This window comes from Pleurodeles waltl, chromosome 1_2 (assembly GCF_031143425.1).
Source record: "Pleurodeles waltl isolate 20211129_DDA chromosome 1_2, aPleWal1.hap1.20221129, whole genome shotgun sequence".
NCBI classification, from domain to species: domain Eukaryota; kingdom Metazoa; phylum Chordata; class Amphibia; order Caudata; family Salamandridae; genus Pleurodeles; species Pleurodeles waltl.
This window is the reverse complement of record NC_090437.1, coordinates 405,184,798-405,204,089: the sequence shown is the minus strand read 5'-3', so window position 1 is coordinate 405,204,089 and position 19,292 is coordinate 405,184,798. Positions and strand designations below refer to the sequence as shown.

The following is a 19,292-nucleotide window of genomic DNA, read 5'->3' as shown; positions in this document are numbered from 1 at the left end:
GGTTTTCCCCCCCATCACTTATGCTGTTTGCCTTAGCTATAGAGCCGCTTACAGTCTGGATCAGGTAAGATGAGTTAGCTCAAAGTCTTCAGTCAGGACAGGTCATGAACGACCATGTCTTGCTCTCTATGCCTATATTTTACTCCTATTAACACAATACCAAAGGCTTATGGAAGTTCTAATCCTTTTCAGAAAGATGATGAGTAGCATCATTTACTCTCATCGAGGTGGAGATTGAGTGGTGAACTGGGAGTATGGATTTCGAGTGTATGGTTATAGTTTTCAGTACCCAGGAGTTAGTTACAAACCCCGCATATTTGGGAACTCAAATCTGGTGCACGGCAGAGGAACCTGGAGAAAAGTCTTCAGGCCTGGCCCCTGATGATCTATGTGAATTAACATTGTTTAAAATGGTGGCGTTGTTTTGGACCTATAAATGTGTTAAGTTGATTTATGGTGGGGTTTTGATGATGGATGATGTGCATTTGTATTACTGGGCATTGCAGTGCCTAGTGCTTAGTGAGTGGCTGTTTGGGTCCGGGGCGTTCAGCCATTCATTTAGAGGTGATGTCCAGTATTAGGACAGATTTTCTGGTCACTATGCATGGCAAATGCACACCACCTCCCTTTCTTCTTTGGGTTACTAGAGTAGTACTAAATTCTTCGTTCAAGGCACCATGTTGGATCGGATGGGACTCAAACGAACCAGAAATCTCACTCTAGTCATGGACGTAACTTCAGGGGGGTGTTTGGGGTTTTACACCCCACCAATAAATATAATTTCTGGTAAATGGTCGGTTTTAAATGCTTTCAGTCTGGTATGGTGAGGTGTCTGCCAGTTTTCACAAGGAATTGTTCAACACACATACACTAACAAGCACACACACGCTGTCTGGTTTGAAAGTTTTTATAACAAGCACACACATGCTGCCTGGTTTGAAAGTTTTTAAAACTGTTGGGTATTTTACTAAACATTATGTTTCTGTCACCTAGTACCCCTAACCAATCTGCATTCCTTTTCCTTTCCACTGCCCCTTTAGTCCTTCTCATGCGCCATGCTTGTTGTATAATGTATTTCAGCATCATATGACAGCAGGATCGTTGGAAGATCTGAAGCACACCCAGCCTCCTCCCCCTCGCCCCCCACAAATCTTACTGACCAAGCTACGCCCTGACAGGCGTGTGGGATGTGGTTGGCTCACAGAGCTAAATTGCTAGGATTTGAGAAATGGGTTTTAATAGGTATATCTAGGTTGGGAAAAGTATTGGATTGATACTGTAAGAAGTAATTTTCAGCCTTCAGTACAGGATTTACCTTGTCCAAATCTTAGTTTTTTAAGTACCTTCGAACTGAGATATGCACAACAGGCTACTACTGCTCTAATGGAGGTGAAACTGGCTCCTGACCATGGAAACAAAAACATATCTCAGCTCCTGCTGAAAGGCAAGTGATGTTGCAGTCGAACTTTGAAGTCACATCACTAAGGAAATTAAACTAACTCATTTGAGCTTCCAACACAGATTCTATATTGGCTGTGTCCTCATTAAAATAGTGATCAATGCTCATCACATACAGAAACTTGGTGGCCTTGTCTTTGCAGAATTAAGCTGCTTTTGACACAAGTGACCTTGAAGCTCGGCCTCATAGCTGGTTGTGAAGTCCAGTAGAGTTCCTCAGAGCTCCATACTGTTCTTCATGCTCTCTCTTCAGCCTACAAATACAACAGTAGGGTATCTTGATAAAACTGATAAGCTCATACTCCGTAGACATGTAAATGCTAACTAGCTTCAACTTGAGTGCGTGCTCTCCAGTAACATGGTAGCTGAAGTTTTTCTAATGAGTACAGAGTTTTAGATGGGCAATAGATTCTTCCATCTGAACAGTCAAAACTGGAACTTATCAGTTTCTGTCCAAATGTAAATTACTTTAAAAAATAAATCTGGACTACATGAAATCCCAAAGATTTATGAAAGACTTCGGTATTCCCTTAGTATCTCACCTTAGGCGATTTCCAGTTTTCCTTTTATTGTGGATTCAGACTTGTATCCCTCCACTGGGATTTGGTTTAAAGGAGGCCACAACTACAGTGCTATGCTCCCTGGCCTACTGATTTTACTGCTGCTCCTGTATAGAAGACACCCCATGTAGTTGCCCACTTGATTACAGGAACCTGGCACTACAGATGCATTGCTTCAATGCTAAAACTCTGTATTGCCTATCTTTGAAAACAGGGCAAAAGGTAAAAATATCACCTCTAACGTACAAAGTAGCACTGTATGCTGTTCATCCCTGGATTCGGCAGAGTCCAGAGAGGCCAAAACATCCTAATGCTATAAACTGTTAAATTACATATGAACTTGAATTGTTCAATTCCTTTTCAGGATTTGAAAGAGATTCCTTGTCTTCCAAACTCCTCAAGTAAACAGTTATTTTGTGCTTTAGAAAGAAATTACAAAACCACAATTCTGCAAATACCCCAAGAATGTTGAATTTGTTCCCTCATCCCCACCTTCACCACATATCTAATCTGTCATTATTTATGCCATTGTCACTGCCTGAAGCCTTTATCTAACCACTCTTTTTAATTAGTACCTCTGTTGACTTTTTCTTTGAGGATGGAAGAAAGGCAAGATAGATACATTGTTTTATTATATTTGTATTGTCAACAGCATGGCTATCTGTAATAGCTGCATGTGCCATTCATCGTTGATCAGCTTTTGATTTGTGCAGTTTCTTCTCCTAAAAGTGTCACTTGCTCATATGCTACCATTTTTGTCTCCAGTGCACTCTAAATATTTCTTATGATTAAGGCTCTCTTAATTGATGGGGTATAGAAAATACCTTAGCATATGTGCGCATTTTCGAGAATAATTTAAGAAAATACCTTTATTGTTGGCAGTTTTATTATGGATTTGCACTTAAGTAATGTTGATAGGGCCAAAGTTCATCCATTCCTTTCTAGCTACAACTGATTATCGTATTTCTGCTTTACTACACACTGTTTTGGAGCTTTCCTATTTTACAGACCACTCCTAATTTTCTCTGGTGTGCTCCTACTGTTTTGTAAGGATGAAGTTTGTTTTAAAGCAATGTTCTGCTTAGTACATGAGGAATATGGTCCGAGTTCCAGTACTCAAAAGTAATTTTAGAAAACGAATGCTGCCATTTACAAAAGTAGCTGTAATATACTGAGAACCTTGCATATTTTTCCCTATAAATGATTTAAAAAATGTTTTATCCCATGTGAACTGCTTCCTCCCAGATAACTGTATCAAATGTTTTGATTGTCTAGACATCTTGGTGTTATCCAGTTACACTAAATTAACAAAGCAGCAAATAGTACATGAGATTTAATGTGTGTCCATGCCTGAAACTTGTTCATGACACCACCTTTTCTCAGCAGGTTCATTCCTTGACTTTGAAGATGTGTTCATTCGAGAACTGGAATACTGTGTGACACTTGATGGATTTGCAGTGGTGTTTAACGATGGCCGAGTTGGTTTCATTACACCAGTATCCAGCCGGTTCACTGCTGAGGTACAATTTGTATTACAAGTTGCATTGCTTCCTTTACATTGTCTTAGTAATAACTTGTTTTACGTTTCTGATTATTTGCCCCACTGTAAGTAGCAAGTGCCAATATTATCCAATTCTGATACACCTTTTATTGACCTTGAATGGCTGAACGTATCCTAATAAATTCAAATGGTATTTTAATCAGCTGCAGTATGTTATATCTGTTCATAGTAATGCAGTCCCTGTTTTGGCTAAGTATTTCCCAATGAATTTCTATTTTGTTCAAATGTGCATTTCCCGTTCTGAATATTGTCAGTTATCTCCCCCCCCCCCTTCCCATCTCCATGCCTTCATAATCTAAATGGTGTGGGTAGGTAAAAAGAAAGGCAGAATGAAGAAGAAAGGGACAAACATCACCCTCAGCATTAATTTAATTCTGTGACTGGAATTCTCAGCTCCTCAGTCCACATCAGTTTACTTTCGTTCTAAGCCTCGTTGCTTGAAGAAGTATTTTCTTCAAAAGAAAAGAACGTAGATTTTGCAAACTATCATTAAACAAATTATAGTTCCTATTAAGCACACTGAAGCAAACGTTTTTCATATCTGGCATTGCCCCTTTAAAGCCATTGACTTCTTAGTCTCTCAGTACTATAAAATAATAATTCAGGCAACATCATTAATACATCAAGCCCAGAATATTTTACATAACTCTATAATTGAAGGGTGGCATTATTGCAGCTGATATAGAACTGAATTGTCTTCAATAGCTAGGAAAATCTGCAGTCTAGAGTAAGCTGGGAGGCAAGAGTTATGCTCTTCTAAAGAATACTCCTCCATTCTTGCCGTTTGAGAGAGCTTACTGTAAAATATCTTAAACCTTAAACTCCTGACTCTCCTACCAGTGTTTTTTCAAGACATCCTTTTTCTTGCTGCTGGCAAGAATACCTTATAGTCCTTATCTCCATGTCCTGAATGTCTCTCCGATCTGAATGTTTCTGCACCAGCTTCCTGCATCACCCACATAGGCAGTGTCCGAGACATTACTGGATAAAATGTTTTCTTGAAGGAGATGAACATCAAATTGGGAAGATTAGCTCGAACAGGAACACGGGGGTAAAAAAGCACAGACCTATCTGCCTTGGTGCTCTTGAAATATCAAACTTCAACCCCTTCTTAGGTAAAATTCCCTCCTGCTAGGGCCATAAGTCTGATGTCCAACACTCTTACAGAAAATAAGACAATGGTACCATCTCTAGCTACATATACAGCATTTCTAGAAAATGTTTTTGTTGTTCAGCCAACCCCTGCGAACTGTGTTTATGACCATATTTGAGATCTGCTACCCCTGGGAGGATTTGCCTGCTTTATCCCTTTCAATAACTTGAACACAAACGATTTACCTCCCTTCATATCAACCCCCCCCCCCACACCTTGTACATGTCCCACTGCTGTGGCTGACGTAAAAGCTTCAATGACATATATGGTTTGCCCATTACAAGTCGAAAAAGAAAATATAGGACGTCTGCCACTCCCACAGCAATGGGATTCTATTTCCTCTTCTGACAACGGTATGATTAAACCCTATGCCATGCTACTTCATCTCAAGGTTGAACCGAGATTCATGGAGGAAGAAAGTAGCTCTCCTAAAAATGCCTGGTATTTCCCGTTTCGACCCCAAATCCTCCATTCTAGCATGCTCGAGCTGCCCTCTTCCACCTAGAAGTGAGACTGCTCGATTGTTTCTGAATTAGTGAAGTACTAATGGAAAATGCATTGAAATTTCCAGTTGAAGCCTAAATTTATGCAATCCGCAAGGACAGCAACACTTCTGTTTGTAGCACCAATTGCTCCGGTCATGGAGAAAGTGGAAACTCCAGCCTACCACAAAGTTTTCTGTTTGTCCAGAGAATGATGTCATGTACCTTATGGTTGAAATGTTGGTCATGAGAAGTAGAATGCAACTTTGGACCCAGTCTCTAGCAACAGACTTGATTTCAAAAGATCCCTCTAAAAGAATGAGGCTACTGATATGCAGCCCTGGCTGCTCCTGGACCTCTGTGTGCCTGTGGCGACATCTCCACATCTTGATGCCAATCCTCACCTGGTAGAATTTGACTTGATTACCAGGTAGGGCTCTTTCCCAAAATATTCCTCTCGCACTTCATGCTTTCATGTGGTTTAGCTACCATTGGAATTCTGACCTGCCATCTAGTGGAATGGGTACACTGAGTATCTCAGACCATCGTAAAGATGCATAGTGTTCTAGCATTGCAAAGTTCTGTAGTTTAGGAGTCCCAAAAAGTTGGTCGGGCGCAGGATTCTAATAGATCGGCATCCGTGGTCAAATCCATCACAGAAGCCATCTTCCTCAGGAGGGTCTGATTAAGTTACCTGCAGATAGTGTATATTTCAGAAGACTGAAAAAAAAATGTGGTGTACACTTTGTCTTTTCAAAAGTCCAAGAACTCCCTCTGGTTGCCTGGTATCCAGAGATGATGTGTCCACATTTATCACAAGTCATAGATTTTCCAATCTAGACACATGTAATCCCTCTAGGTTTCCCCATCCTGTGATATGCAAATCACGGTGTCAGCATATATCATGATATCTCAATTCCTTTTGGAACCTTGTGAATTAATTAATTCCATAGAGAAATAGAAAGATGCTGATGACAAGCTGAACGTAAACCAGTCAATTCCCACACCTTTCCTTCCCATTTGGATTGGAGAGATCTTTGGTGATGCCCGCCGGAAAGATGTGTCTGTTTCGTACCTCTATCCCGCTATAGAATAAAGTGCCAACAAATTCAACAGTTTGTTGCTGGTCCCTTAAAGCTTGTTTGTGATTTGCTCCATAAAACCTTATTACTTTGTTGTTTTGTGAGTTTGAAATGCCCCTTAGTAGGTAGTGGTTCTCTTCATGCTTCAGCGTGGCGGTTTAGCAAACAAGATTTCACAATATCTCACTAATGCACAATTACGGCAGATCGGTGCAACGACCTACGGAGACAGTCAAGTGTTGGATTTGTTTGCTGTTATCCCTGTGTGGCTGTATTGCCACCATGAAGATTGCAATGTTACTCCGTTTCTTGTTCTTATTTAGAAGCATCCTGATTCTTTTGACCAGCTCAGTATTCCACACCTTTCATGCCTTGATGGTGCGTTTGACCTGGGCTAGGAAGCAAGTGTGTTCACTGGGGCACGCTTAATCTTCCTTTTGCCATGGTTGGCCTGAACCCTCCGGACCTGAAGGCTTACTATAGAGCAGCATAATTTTATGTTTACCCACTATTCGTTGTACGACCCGGGCCCACTACCTCACCTGTGGCTTGACCATGATGCCGCACTCCCTCTCACTTTGCTTAGGATGCTGTTTAATGAACGGTGTCGTTACAACACCTTAGACTTGCTGTGTACTACTCAATACTCATAGAAAAGAAAGGCTGAGCTACAGGCTTCACCACTGCTTTACTCACCACACGTACCACTAGACTGATGCATGTAGTTTCCCCTGGGGCAGGAAAGAACAGTGGTGAGCGCACTGCTGGGGCTGGGGTTGAGATGTATGGGTGTTTTTTTTTTCCCACAGATAGGGCACTCTGCAGTTGGGAGCAGGTATGTGCACAGGTTGACATGCCCATCGTCCTGGCTCAGTTTCACTACTGCAGGGTGTGGCACACAATACAGGACTTAGTGGGGGAGGCGGTGGCAGAACTCCCGGAGGTGCCCGCTTAAACATACTTGCTGCAGGTGACAACACCCCAGCGCATTATTGCAAAACTGTATGCATCCTCACAGGAAGTGAAGGATTTGGAGCTGCTTATCAGTGATAAGCAATGGAGCTATTGCTGCTTGTTTGTCCGGAATGTCTCTCTGAACAGTCCACAGTGGTTGAGCCTCTTCAGGTGATTTAATCAGGTGTTCTACACATAGGGCCATCTGTTTTGTTATGGCTTACGGGATAGTTCTGGTTGCTTTCGTTGCGGGCTTGATGGAGCGGGGTTTGGTCGTGTGGCTTGGTTCTGCCCTGTCGTATAATGCTTTTGGGGAGCTATGTGAGATCACTGGTGAGACAATAGCATCGCCCCCTTGCTCATGCTGCTGTGCTAAGACGGGACGTCTAGAAGAACACTAGGTGTTTGTAGCCCTAGGATTACTGCTTGCAGGGCGCAGAATAGTGATAACACTGGGCCACTCCCAACGCTACGGCAATGGCATGCAGACATGGCGTATGCTTATCATTACCTGATGCCAGTCGGCAGCTACCCAAATTATATTTGGGGGCCCTATCAAGCATTTCTGGCACGTACACAAGAGGCTGGGGCTGATAATGTGGGGGTGGGCAGTCTAGAGACACTGGAAGTGGTCTAGCAACTCTTGGTATTAGCCCATTGGATGGATGGGCCTGTGTGCATGATGCTGCAAAGTGTGGCCTGGAATATCATTGGGAGCACTTGGAAGATCCACAGTGCGGTGGTGAGCTTGAAGGGATTGGCTGCTTGACTTGGGGCTGGAAGGTACTGGCGTTGCTGAGACTATGTTAGCACCGTTACTTCCATATGTTGTGTATTACACCATGAGTTTTAACTGCTCCCTGACTCTCAGTTCTGTTCCCCGGCTGTGTTGTAATGTATGTAGCTCGTCATTGATTATCGTGTCATTGTATGCTGTACAGTGGTTAAAAATGAAAATAAGGATTTTTAGAAAAAGTCATGAGCATCTGCATGATCAGCATACAGATGTGCTAAAAACCCACAACTCCTAATCTGCACCAACAGCAGACCATTGAAAATGGCGTTGCTAAGCAAGCATATTGAGGTATTGCTGTGGTTTTACATTCCTTTTCTATATTGCATTGCATACAGAAAAACACTGCTTCACATCTGTGAACCAGTGAAAAAGGTAAATATGAAATACACTGATCTGTAGACTATTTTTGTTGCAGTGGGCTAGGGGATAAATGATTGGTGTAAGTGGACATTAAATTGGCAAATATAGTTGGTGAGCTGGAACCTCTTTTCATTAGTACTTGTTTTCCCGGCAGTGAACTGTTCCAGGATAATGACTGTTTTTACACCTGTTTTGTTTTTCGTCTTCAAACAGAAAACTATTTTACCTGCTTATCATCCAAATCTGATTTGAACCATTATTGAAGCTTATAAAGTTAGATTTAGAAGAGCTTTGAACTGATGCGTACCTAGTATTGAGATTGAGGGATCAAAAATGGTGTTATTTATAGTTCACCTTTGCAGCTTCTTTCCCAATTGTTTAATCTAAGTCTTTTATGAGTTTCTGACTTTTGGTTAAACTCCCTTTGACACTGAGCACGTAGTCTGTACTCTGGAGGAGCTTCTACTGGACTTTAAAAGAGAAGCTTACTGTAACTAGGAACTGTTCAGCAGCCCAGTTTGATGATGGCGTGTGGATGGAGTGTGGGTAAGACATCTTACTTTAAAGCAGTGTGCTACATGGAGCAAAATATAACAACTCAAGACTAATCAATGTCTCAGCATGAAAATGATCGTTAATTTAGATACAAAAAGAACCTGATCATGCCAGTAAGTTGGTCAGTGAATCTTGGCAGCAAGTATTTCACTTTTGAAAATATCTTTTCTGACAATATTATAATCCTCCTGGTGTTCCAGATATATAAACAGTTGTGGCTTGCGCTAATGGAAAGGGGCGGCACACAGAGGGGTGGGGGTTAAATTAAATAAAAATAAAAAATTTGAACCACTTACCTCCGCTTCCACCTGGCGCCTCTGCTCCTCCGTCTTGCTGGCAAGGCAGGCACAGGCTCCCATCCTGCCCTGCGCCAATCCTGATGCTGCTTAGAGCAGCGTTAGGACTGGCCTGGTAGTGCCCAGCCGTGTCGCTTGGCTGGATGGAGCCCTGTGCGCATGTGTGTTTGGCCAGCCTGAGGCAGCCCGCCAGACACACATGCGCTGGGGGAGGGGATGGGAGCGGGGGTGGAGTGCTGAGCACTCCCCCTAACACTCGTCAACCCCTTCCCCCCCAAAAAACGATCATTAACACAGTTTATGGTCGTTTTTGGGAAAAAGGTTTGCCGCTGCCGCTGCCGCTGCTGGCAGGAGGGGAGGGGATGGTGACGCTCCTCTGCCCCTATGGAGGAGCCACCTCTGTATATAAACTTGTTTTTCAGAGCTCATTAGATTTCCACTCCTCTAATGCAAGAACATGGCCATCAAAGCATATTTTGGAGTTTACTGCCACTATCTTGAATACAGCTCACATATTCTGTCCAGTGGCATTGTCTTCCGCCCAGAGACATGGGAATAAAAAAAACTGCTCAAGTCTACAACTCATATGTTTTCCCAGAATAAAAAAAGAAATATGAAAGCATGCCCCTGTGATTTCAGTCTTAATGCCCGGTAGGTCCACAGTTGCCCGACTAGTGATAAGTGAAGCAGGCTGTGTCTGGCCATCAGAGCTAATTTTGTTCACAGTTCGATATAAGGTATTATGTGCCCAAGTGTAAGGGGCTTCCCTTTGATTACTAACCACCCACCATAAAAATTGCCCAGATGTTAAAGTAATTGTGTAGAGGTAAAGGCCCTTGTTTATCCCTTGTTGACACCCAGTTCACATCATCCCTTACTCTTTTCCTAGCCTCATCTCAACTAGTGCAAGGAACTCTTAATATTGAATCAGCTGTTTATGGTTTCCGGCATTTTACAGGCCTTGTATCGCCTAAACAGCAATGAATGTAGTAAGTTCATGTTTTGACAAGACCACATTTCATGAAAACTGTAAACCGTTAGTATATAATACAACTTTCTAAGCACTCGTGTACAATGTTTCAACATTGGCAAACCTTTTTTTATGCAACCACTGGTTTGAGACGTGTATTCCTTGTCATCTAGTAATGACACTATATCTTCTAGAAGGTTACTAATTTCAGCCATTTAATTGATCAGCTTCAGGTTTGCTTTTTCTTGGGGCCAAAGTTTGGAGAGGGACTGGCAGTGGCCCTCAATTTTGTCAAATTACCTGCCATGGCTGCTAGTGGGAACACCCAGCTCATTTTTTTGTAGACTGTAAAATCTGAATCTGGAACCCCACTAGTCTTGTCATTGCAGAAACAAAATCATACATTAATATACTATTTATACGTACAAAAAGACGAAGCACAAGGGAACTCAACAAGCACCTGAAGTGTTTATTCATGTCATTTACTAGACTCTGCATGGCGTAGTTGATAGTCTTTCTGTGACTTTCAGTCCCCACATAGATAATGGCACCCCAGTGTCCTGGAGTCTCCTGTCTCAGGCCTCCAACTTCCAAGACTTGATGGCTGTGCTCCTATATCCCAGTGAAATGATAGAAGGTAGGCAAGCAGCCAACAGGAACACTTGAGGCTACTTACATAGGATTCCATTTTTTTACACTGCATATGCAGAAACGTTTTGTCCAATAAGTAGTAAAGCCAAGACTAAAACATTCTGCTTCCTTTTCAAATGTTTGCAACACTTTTTCTTGTAGCACCTTCGTGGCGTGTGGGCGCAGGATGTTGTCGATGGTACTTGTGTGGCAGTGAACAACAAATACAGGCTGATGGCGTTCGGATGTGCTAAGTAAGTTATTAATTGTTTTAAACAACATGACCATTTCTTAGCTGTAGGTGAATTTGATAAGGCTGATTTCTGCTTCTCAGTTGTGGACACATTTGCTCTTTCTTATTACCATGTCTGTATAAAAAACTGCAGTTTCATGCACTGTTAATTAGATCGGAAACATGCCAAGGTCATATATTTGAATTACACTGTGGTATGAGACATCATACTGTAGTGCTGTGGAAAACATTCAGTTATGTCCAAGTAGAAGATAAGTTATTAATTCCTGTTTCTCTTCTAAATATCATGGGTTCTACTCGTGAAATTTGGCATAAGAAGTTTTTTTCAAGAATAATTCATTAAATTGTGAAGAATGTCTGGTGAAAGGACTATAAAATTCCAGACCATGTACAGTGTAACATAAGATTTTTTTTGACTGCCAGTCCGAAAAAAGTGAATTTCTTTTAGTACCCAAGAATTAAAGTGTTTAAATCAATGAATATATTATTTCATAGATAATTTATAGGTATAATGTATCTATATGTTTAATGATAGTAAAAGAGGTGTTCCAGCCATTTACTAAACTTATGTATTGTTTATAATTCAGAACCCTTGTGGAAATGGCTTATATAGTCCCAGGTTAACTATAAGCCAGTTAAATACTTCGATTCAGGATACCACTTGCATGTTACACCAGTAAACACAGACATTTTAATAACAGATATTTGTGTTTTATTTTTAGCGAAATGTTGTTTACCCCCTATTTAATGTTGCACTCCTCATACATTACTGTGTATTATCATTCCCTCAAATCATATTTCCTTTTCAGACTATAAATTTGCATTACCAAACGTACTGAAAATTGTTTTGAATCATAATGTATTAGTGGGATTTTGGCCAAGTGAGGCCCATGCTGTAGAACGTAGTAGAGGATTCAAGGTAATTAAAAGCATTTCTGTAGAACTTTTCTTGAAAGTTCTTTTGGTACATATGGAAGAATATTTGTGGTTTGAGTGCTTTTGAGGTCAAAGCCTACCAGACAGTGTTGAAAAGACTTCTTGGGCATTTTGAAAGCTCCTGTGGGAATGCATGCTCATTGCTTGCCATTGGCTTTGTGGTTTGTAAATCACATTTGTTTGCTTTCTATATGCTAGCTTTATTTGTTTTAGGCTGTCCAGTATGTCTTTGTCCCTCCATTGGAGCATAGCCAGTTTAATCTATTTTTCCTTGAGTGTTCACGTTCTCTAAACAGGCCTTTAAATTGTGTTCTTATTTTGTCAATTTGCTGCGCATTCAAAGACTGAGGACAAATGTCTACTGAGGAAGCTCAGTGTTTACTACTCTTTCGCAGACTTCAGAGTGAGAGAATTTATGTAACAATCTTGATGGATATTCGGGGTCGGAAAGGAAAGAGCTTTTCCTAGCACATTTGCATGCTTCACAATGAACAAAATTGAAATGTCTGACAATGAACTGGGCAAATATTTCAGCATTAGAATTAGGAAAGCACAAATGATGCACATTTTTGTTATTCTGAAGTGTGGTAGAAACGATTATTTTAATACAATCAGAAGAAATCAGTACACTAGGTGATGCCATTTCCACAAATTATCATTTGTGTATAGTTTTATCAGTAAAACTGCATGTTTAAATAAATGTAATGGTCATTTCAATTAAAAATGTGCTGTCTGTAATGGCAGTGCGGTACCACACCGTGCATATGCCACTCTACGCCATGCTACTCTACACCGCTCCTCCTCTATGCCACACCATTCTACACCACTCTTCTCTATGCCACTTGTCTCTGCAATTCTTCTCTAGGCCACTCTTCTCTACACCATGCCACTCTACGCTATGCCACGCTATGCCATGCCACTTCACACCACTCTTCTCTGTGCCAGTCTTCTTCTCTAGACCACTCCACTATGCACCCCTCCACTCTACTCCACTCTAGGCAACACTATACCACTTCACTCTAAGCAACTCTATTCCATTTTATGCCACCCCAATCTACGTAACTTCACTCTACGCCACTCCATGACACTTCACAACACTGTCTTGACACTCTACGACACTCAGTGCCACTCCATGCCATTTTACCCCACTTCACGCTGACACGTTAATCCACTGTACACCACTCCACTGTACTCCACATCACTCTTCGACATTCTACTTCACTCTATGCCACTCTACGCCAGTCTCCTCTAGTGCAAGCTACAACTCTGCTCCACTCCATGCCATCTACTCTACTCTCTGCCAATTCACTCTAAGCAACTCTATTCCATTTTATGCCACTCCATTCTACTTAACTCCACTTTATTCCACTCCACGACTACTCCACTCTGCTACAAATGTACTCCATTCCACAACTCTACTCTACACCACTCCATGACAATCCACTCTACAATACATTACTCCAATATGTGCCAATCCACACTACACAACTCTACGATACTTCACTCTACCCACCTCCGGAACCCTCCATTGTGCGACTCTCCACTCTGACACTCCACTATTTGACACTCTGCGTCCCTCTGCTCTACAACCTTCTACTCTGACACACTATGCAGTTTCCTGTACACCATTACACACCAATTTATTCCACTCTGACACTCCGCGACAAGCTACTTCACTCTACTACACTACTGTACTCTACACCATTCCTCTCTACACCACTCCACTCTATGCCACCGCACGCCATTATCCTGCTCTATGGCCCTCCACTCTGCATCACTCCACTGTACACCACTCCAGTCTGCATCACTCCACTGTACACCACTCCACTCTATGACACTTTATTCCCCTCTGTGCCACTTCACTCTCCGTCACCCTAGTCCACTCTATGCCCCTCCACTCTACTCCACTGTATGCCGATTCTCTCTATGCTGCTTCACTCTACACCACTCCACTGTACACTAGTCACCTTTACAACACTTTATCCCTCTCCACTCTACACCACGCTGCTCCATTCTACACCACTCCTTGCTGCTGCATTTTAACTCTACTCCAGTCTCCAACACTTTACTCCACTCTGACACTCCACGACACTCTATGCCCCATGGAATCTAAGCCCCTGCACTCTATGCCATTCCACGCCACTCTAAGCCCCACCAGTCTTAGCTCCTCACCTGTATGCCACTCTACGCTACTCTATGCTACCCTCTCTATGCCACCTTACTCAACTCACTTTATTCTATGCCCCTCTATTCTACAACCCACTACCATGTCCCACACCACTCCACTGTACACCACTCTATGCAACTCCACTCTGACACTCTACTACACTCTACACCTTCCACTCTATGGCACTATACACCCCTCTATGGCATTCTACTCCACTCAACTTTACACCACTCCACTCTCCACCACTTTACATTACTCCACACCCCGCCGTGACACTAAGCCCCGGCAGTTCCCAGCACAGCACTACCCACCACCACAACACTCTACTTCATGACACTTATCCACTCATGCCACTCTGTGTCGCCCTACTGCACTATATGCCACTCTGCTCTGCTCCACTCTATGCCACTCTGTTATCCACTCTGTGCCACTGTACTCCACTCTGACACTCTACTCCACTCTACACCTTCCACACTCTATGGCACTCTACCTCACTCACCTCCACTCAACTTTACACCACTCCACTCTCCGCCACTCTACACCACTCCCCTCCATGACACTCGCCACCACAACACTCGCCACAACAACACTCTACTCCATGACACTCATCCACTCATGCCACTCTGTGCCACCCTACTGCACTCTATTCCACTCTGCTCCACTCTATGGCACTCTACTCTGCTCCACTCTATGCCACTCTACTCCACTTTACTCCACCCTTACACTCCACTCTATAACACTTCATGACACACCATGCCCTTGCACTCTAGGCCACTCCACTCTGAGCCACTAAACTCTATGCCCCAAACCCTCCGCTCTATGCCCCAAACCCTCCGCTCTATGCCCCAAACCCTCCGCTCTATGCCCCAAATCCTCCGCTCCAGGCCCCAAACCCTCCGCTCCAGGCCCCAAACCCTCCGCTCCAGGCCCCAAACCCTCCGCTCTAGGCCCCAAACCCTCCGCTCTAGGCCCCAAACCCTCCGCTCTAGGCCCCAAACCCTCCGCTCTAGGCCCCAAACCCTCCGCTCTAGGCCCCAAACCCTCCGCTCTGTGCCCCACCACTCCGCTCTGTGCCCCACCACTCCGCTCTGTGCCCCACCACTCCGCTCTGTGCCCCTCTGCGCCCCACCACTCTGCCCTTTGCCCCTCTGCGCCCCACCACTCTATGCCACTTTACAATACTCAGTGCCACTACATGCCATGCAATGCAACTATACGCCCCTCTACTCCACTCGATGCTACTCTCTATGCCACTTTACTCACTTTACTCTGCACCACTCCACTCTACCTCACTTCAGTCTACAACACACTACAATGCACTGCACCACTCCACTGTACACCAGTCTATGCAACTCCACTCTTATACTTTACTCCACTCTGACTTCCACTATACGGCACTCTATACCACTCTACACCACTTTACTCCATGACACTCTTCACCACGACACTCTTCACCACTACACTTTCCACGAAGACTCTCTCCACCATGACACTCCACTCTTAGATGACACTCATTCACTCTGTGCCACTCTACTCAGCTCTATGCCAATCTACTCCATTATACGCCACTCTATGCCACTGTGCACCACTCTCCACTCTATGCCACTCGACTGCACACCACTATGCGCCACTCTATGCCACTCGTCTACACGCTGCGCTGCTCTACTATAAGACACTCCACTCTATGCCCCTAACTTTTTGCCATGCTTAAACAGCAGCCACACTGGTGTACAACATGGCTAAAACACATTGGTGAAACCAATAGCTCTTGCATAGACGAGACCTATTGGCTTTGGCAGTGCTTGTTTGTGGTGATAGTGTGAGCATTTATAGTTGTTTAAATGAGACAGGTGGCTATTATGAAAAAGACAAATGTGATGTTCTTTGAAAAGGTTTGTAGGGCTTCGGATAATCTGTAGGCTGGGTATTGCAAAGAGACTGCTAATCAGAAATGTATCCTAGCCTTTTCTTTCTTTCTGTGTAGAGTTTGTAATGGAAAGGTAGAACCAAGGTAGGTTGAGCAGGGTTGGCTGTCGTGTTTGGTGGGCAGGTACAGTGAAGTGCCACACTCTATATAATTGTGAATAGTGTGCTCTGGTGACCAGAGGAAACAATTCCCTCTTACTTTATTTGTGAATGTTATGTAAAGGTTGAAGTAGTATTTGATTAAATGAACTAGCCAACATATTCGTCTAATTGAAAGCTGCCTTCTATGATCCATCTACCTGGAAACGAAGTCACTTTGTAGTTCAGCTATTTCAGTCTCTCTCAGCATTTCATATCACAGATGTGTGGAGCTCAATCTGTGATGAGCCAAATTAGTTAATTAAGTGGTGCACTACTCTTCACTTCCACATTGCAGGCCAAATTGACTATTTATGTATGCATAATAACTTAAAACATTTGCATGATTAGATACATAACATTAATATTAGTGTACAGCAATGCGTGATGAATTCGTTTGAAACTGATAAAATCCTACACCTTTAAGAAATATAAGGAAGCTAAAATGTCACAAGCCAAATAACACATTGTTTCATGCTCAAATGTTTATGCGTTTAGTTTCTTTCCTGCCAGTATCAGGAATTTCATATTGTTCCTCTCCGTAGCACACCTCAATGCATGGCAGGTTACCTAGATCGTGTAGAATGAATGTATGTATGTTTAAAATAACTGGAATATCCAGCTGGAAGGTAAGGTTGGCTGCGCCGTGCAGTGTAGCTGGTTCCGACTAAGCCTGAGATCGTCTAGTTCAAACCAGTGGATCCTGATTGCTTCAGCGATGCTTAGTAGTCATGCTGGAAGTCTGTAAGTGAAGGTTCGAATTTTGAAGTATGTAGCTTAGTTTGTCCTTTTAGCCTGTTACATCCTCTCTACCACTACCCAATAGGGCAACCATAGAAGACCATCAAATAAATGTCAACAAACAACTTTGACTCTGGTCAGCATGTCCTCCAGATCTTCTAAAGGTTCCCAATGCCAAAAGGAATACGGAGCCATACAAATGATGCTAAGCATCGTACAAATGCACATAACAAAATTGCAAATTGATGCATGGGTAGTGCAGTGTTTTGTGAATTTGTTTGTGTCTAGGTAGGCTTTCAGCACATTGGAAAGATCACCACCCTGCCATTTACATTATTGTGAATGCCATTTGCTCTTAGCAGTCAATTCCTATAGGTGTAAGGTGCATCTTTTACATTATACCGACATGTCTCCTGGTGTGTTTTGGGTTCATTTGAAATTAGTTTGCGTTCCTCTGTGATAGTTTAGTTTCTGCTAATACAGTGCACACCCAGTGTGACGTTGACACCATGTAATTTCTGAAATATGTATCTGATTTTGGCCTGGTTGTATGCTACATGTGTTAAACGATTTCAGTCATTTTTCAAAAATAAACGTGTGCGAATAAAACTGTTGCAAACTATCCAGCTTTGAATTCGTAGGGCTCTCTTTATTTTAGGAATGTTTGCGTCAGGGAACCTTATGCTTTGCGTTATCAGACATACGATTTTCCAGTATGCAGAGTTTGCTGTTTTGCAAAAACGATGTTTAGCATCTGCAGTATTATCTTTCCAATCCATGTAAGCGAATCCAGTTTTTGTAAAGCTGCTGTGTAAAATAATATCATATTAATTTTTCGTATGTTTTCCATATCTTTTATAGTTGCTTCTTTGAGGATTTAGAATGACAATCTCATCCATAGTTACAAGTGGTTTTAAGTATGCCCTTGGAATTTAAATAGACGCTTGAGCTCATAATGTGTAATATGATTGTGTTTTATTAGGTACAAATATTGCTTGCTAGAGATATTAATTTCCTTCCACCCCTAGTATTGCATGACGTTTAGCTGCTGGAAGAAATAATGAATCTTGGCACAGTTGACATTGGAAAAGAGTATATTTCTTATGAAGACAGTGGTAGTTTGGACCACAAAACAAAGATGCCTCAGCAGACACGCATATTTCGTAGTGTAACAGATGTTAAGATGCAGAAACTGTGTACCTTTTTTTTGGTAATATTGCTTGGTGCTGGATAAATTATTGGCAATAAGGCACATACTTAAGAATTAGGTTTGAAGCCCTGCATTCACATTTACCTGGAATTGGTCTCTTCACCTTTCTAGAATGACCGGGTTTTGCCCTGTTTTTTATTCCAACTTACTAATGTACTATTCAAACATTTAACAACAAATATTGATAAAGCTGGTAGGTATGGTTTAGGCTGACAAATAATTGGCTGTGCTAATGCTTGTTTAGTTTGAAAAAGTTATTTAAAAACATCTTTGCAAAAACATTCAAAGATAGCCACCCATGCAAGCACACACATTGTTGGCATCTTGAAATGGCTTTTGTTGCAAGGTTTTACGGAAATCATTGAAACATGTCTTCCTACATGTGCACATGCATAAATGACCATCTTTGAATGGTTTTTCTAAAAGTGAAAAACATTGAGATGGACACTCATACATATAGACGCATGCATATTCATTGGCATCCATTTTTTTATTACTTCTAGGGAAAAGTAATGAACTATGCATGCAGTGAGGACGTGTGACTCAGTAGCAGTGTTAGTGGGATTTGTGGACCCTTGCCAATGTAAAACACAACCTTAAAGGCAAAAAAACATTTTTTAAATGAAAAAGCATACATGGATCAGTAGTCCTAGACCTGAAAAGGACTAATTTTGTGTGGCTGTGCACATTGTGAAAGAGCTTGAATGCTGTTGCAGTGAGACCTGTGTATAAGCCAGTGTCTGCAGTGGGCTGACCCTGTGCCCACTGCTTTGGTGACAGAATAAAATGTGAATTCTGTGTCGGGACCAGAGGTGAGGATTATGCTAATCTTTAATAAACAACAGCCTTAAAAAGAAAGTACTCCCTTTCCTAAGAAACCATAAGGGAAAGAACAAACTTCATAACCAAGCAACATACAGTTCATTCAGTATAGTCCATTATCGCTGTTTATGCCGCCTCTTTCTTAGCTGCTCAGCAGCCGTGAGTTAAGTGCAGTATTTTGTCTCCTCAATGTCTTGGTTGGTTTAGTACTTAATTGTGACTGGAATTCATTGTGCTGGTCA

The 19,292-nt window shown here is 42.3% G+C and overlaps 1 protein-coding gene across 2 annotated transcripts in view; it reads left to right on the top strand.

The window, feature by feature from the left end:
* RIC1 (RIC1 homolog, RAB6A GEF complex partner 1) overlaps window positions 1–19,292 on the top strand; it is a 673,031-nt gene that overhangs the window by 275,214 nt on the left and 378,525 nt on the right. Inside the window, exons 6-7 of one of the 2 annotated variants that reach the window (XM_069240247.1) lie at window positions 3,405–3,538; window positions 11,020–11,111. In XM_069240247.1, the coding sequence (XP_069096348.1) occupies window positions 3,405–3,538; window positions 11,020–11,111 (226 nt within the window). Of the gene's footprint in view, window positions 1–3,401; window positions 3,539–11,019; window positions 11,112–19,292 lie in introns of both variants that reach the window. The other variant, XM_069240239.1, reaches the window with a different exon arrangement.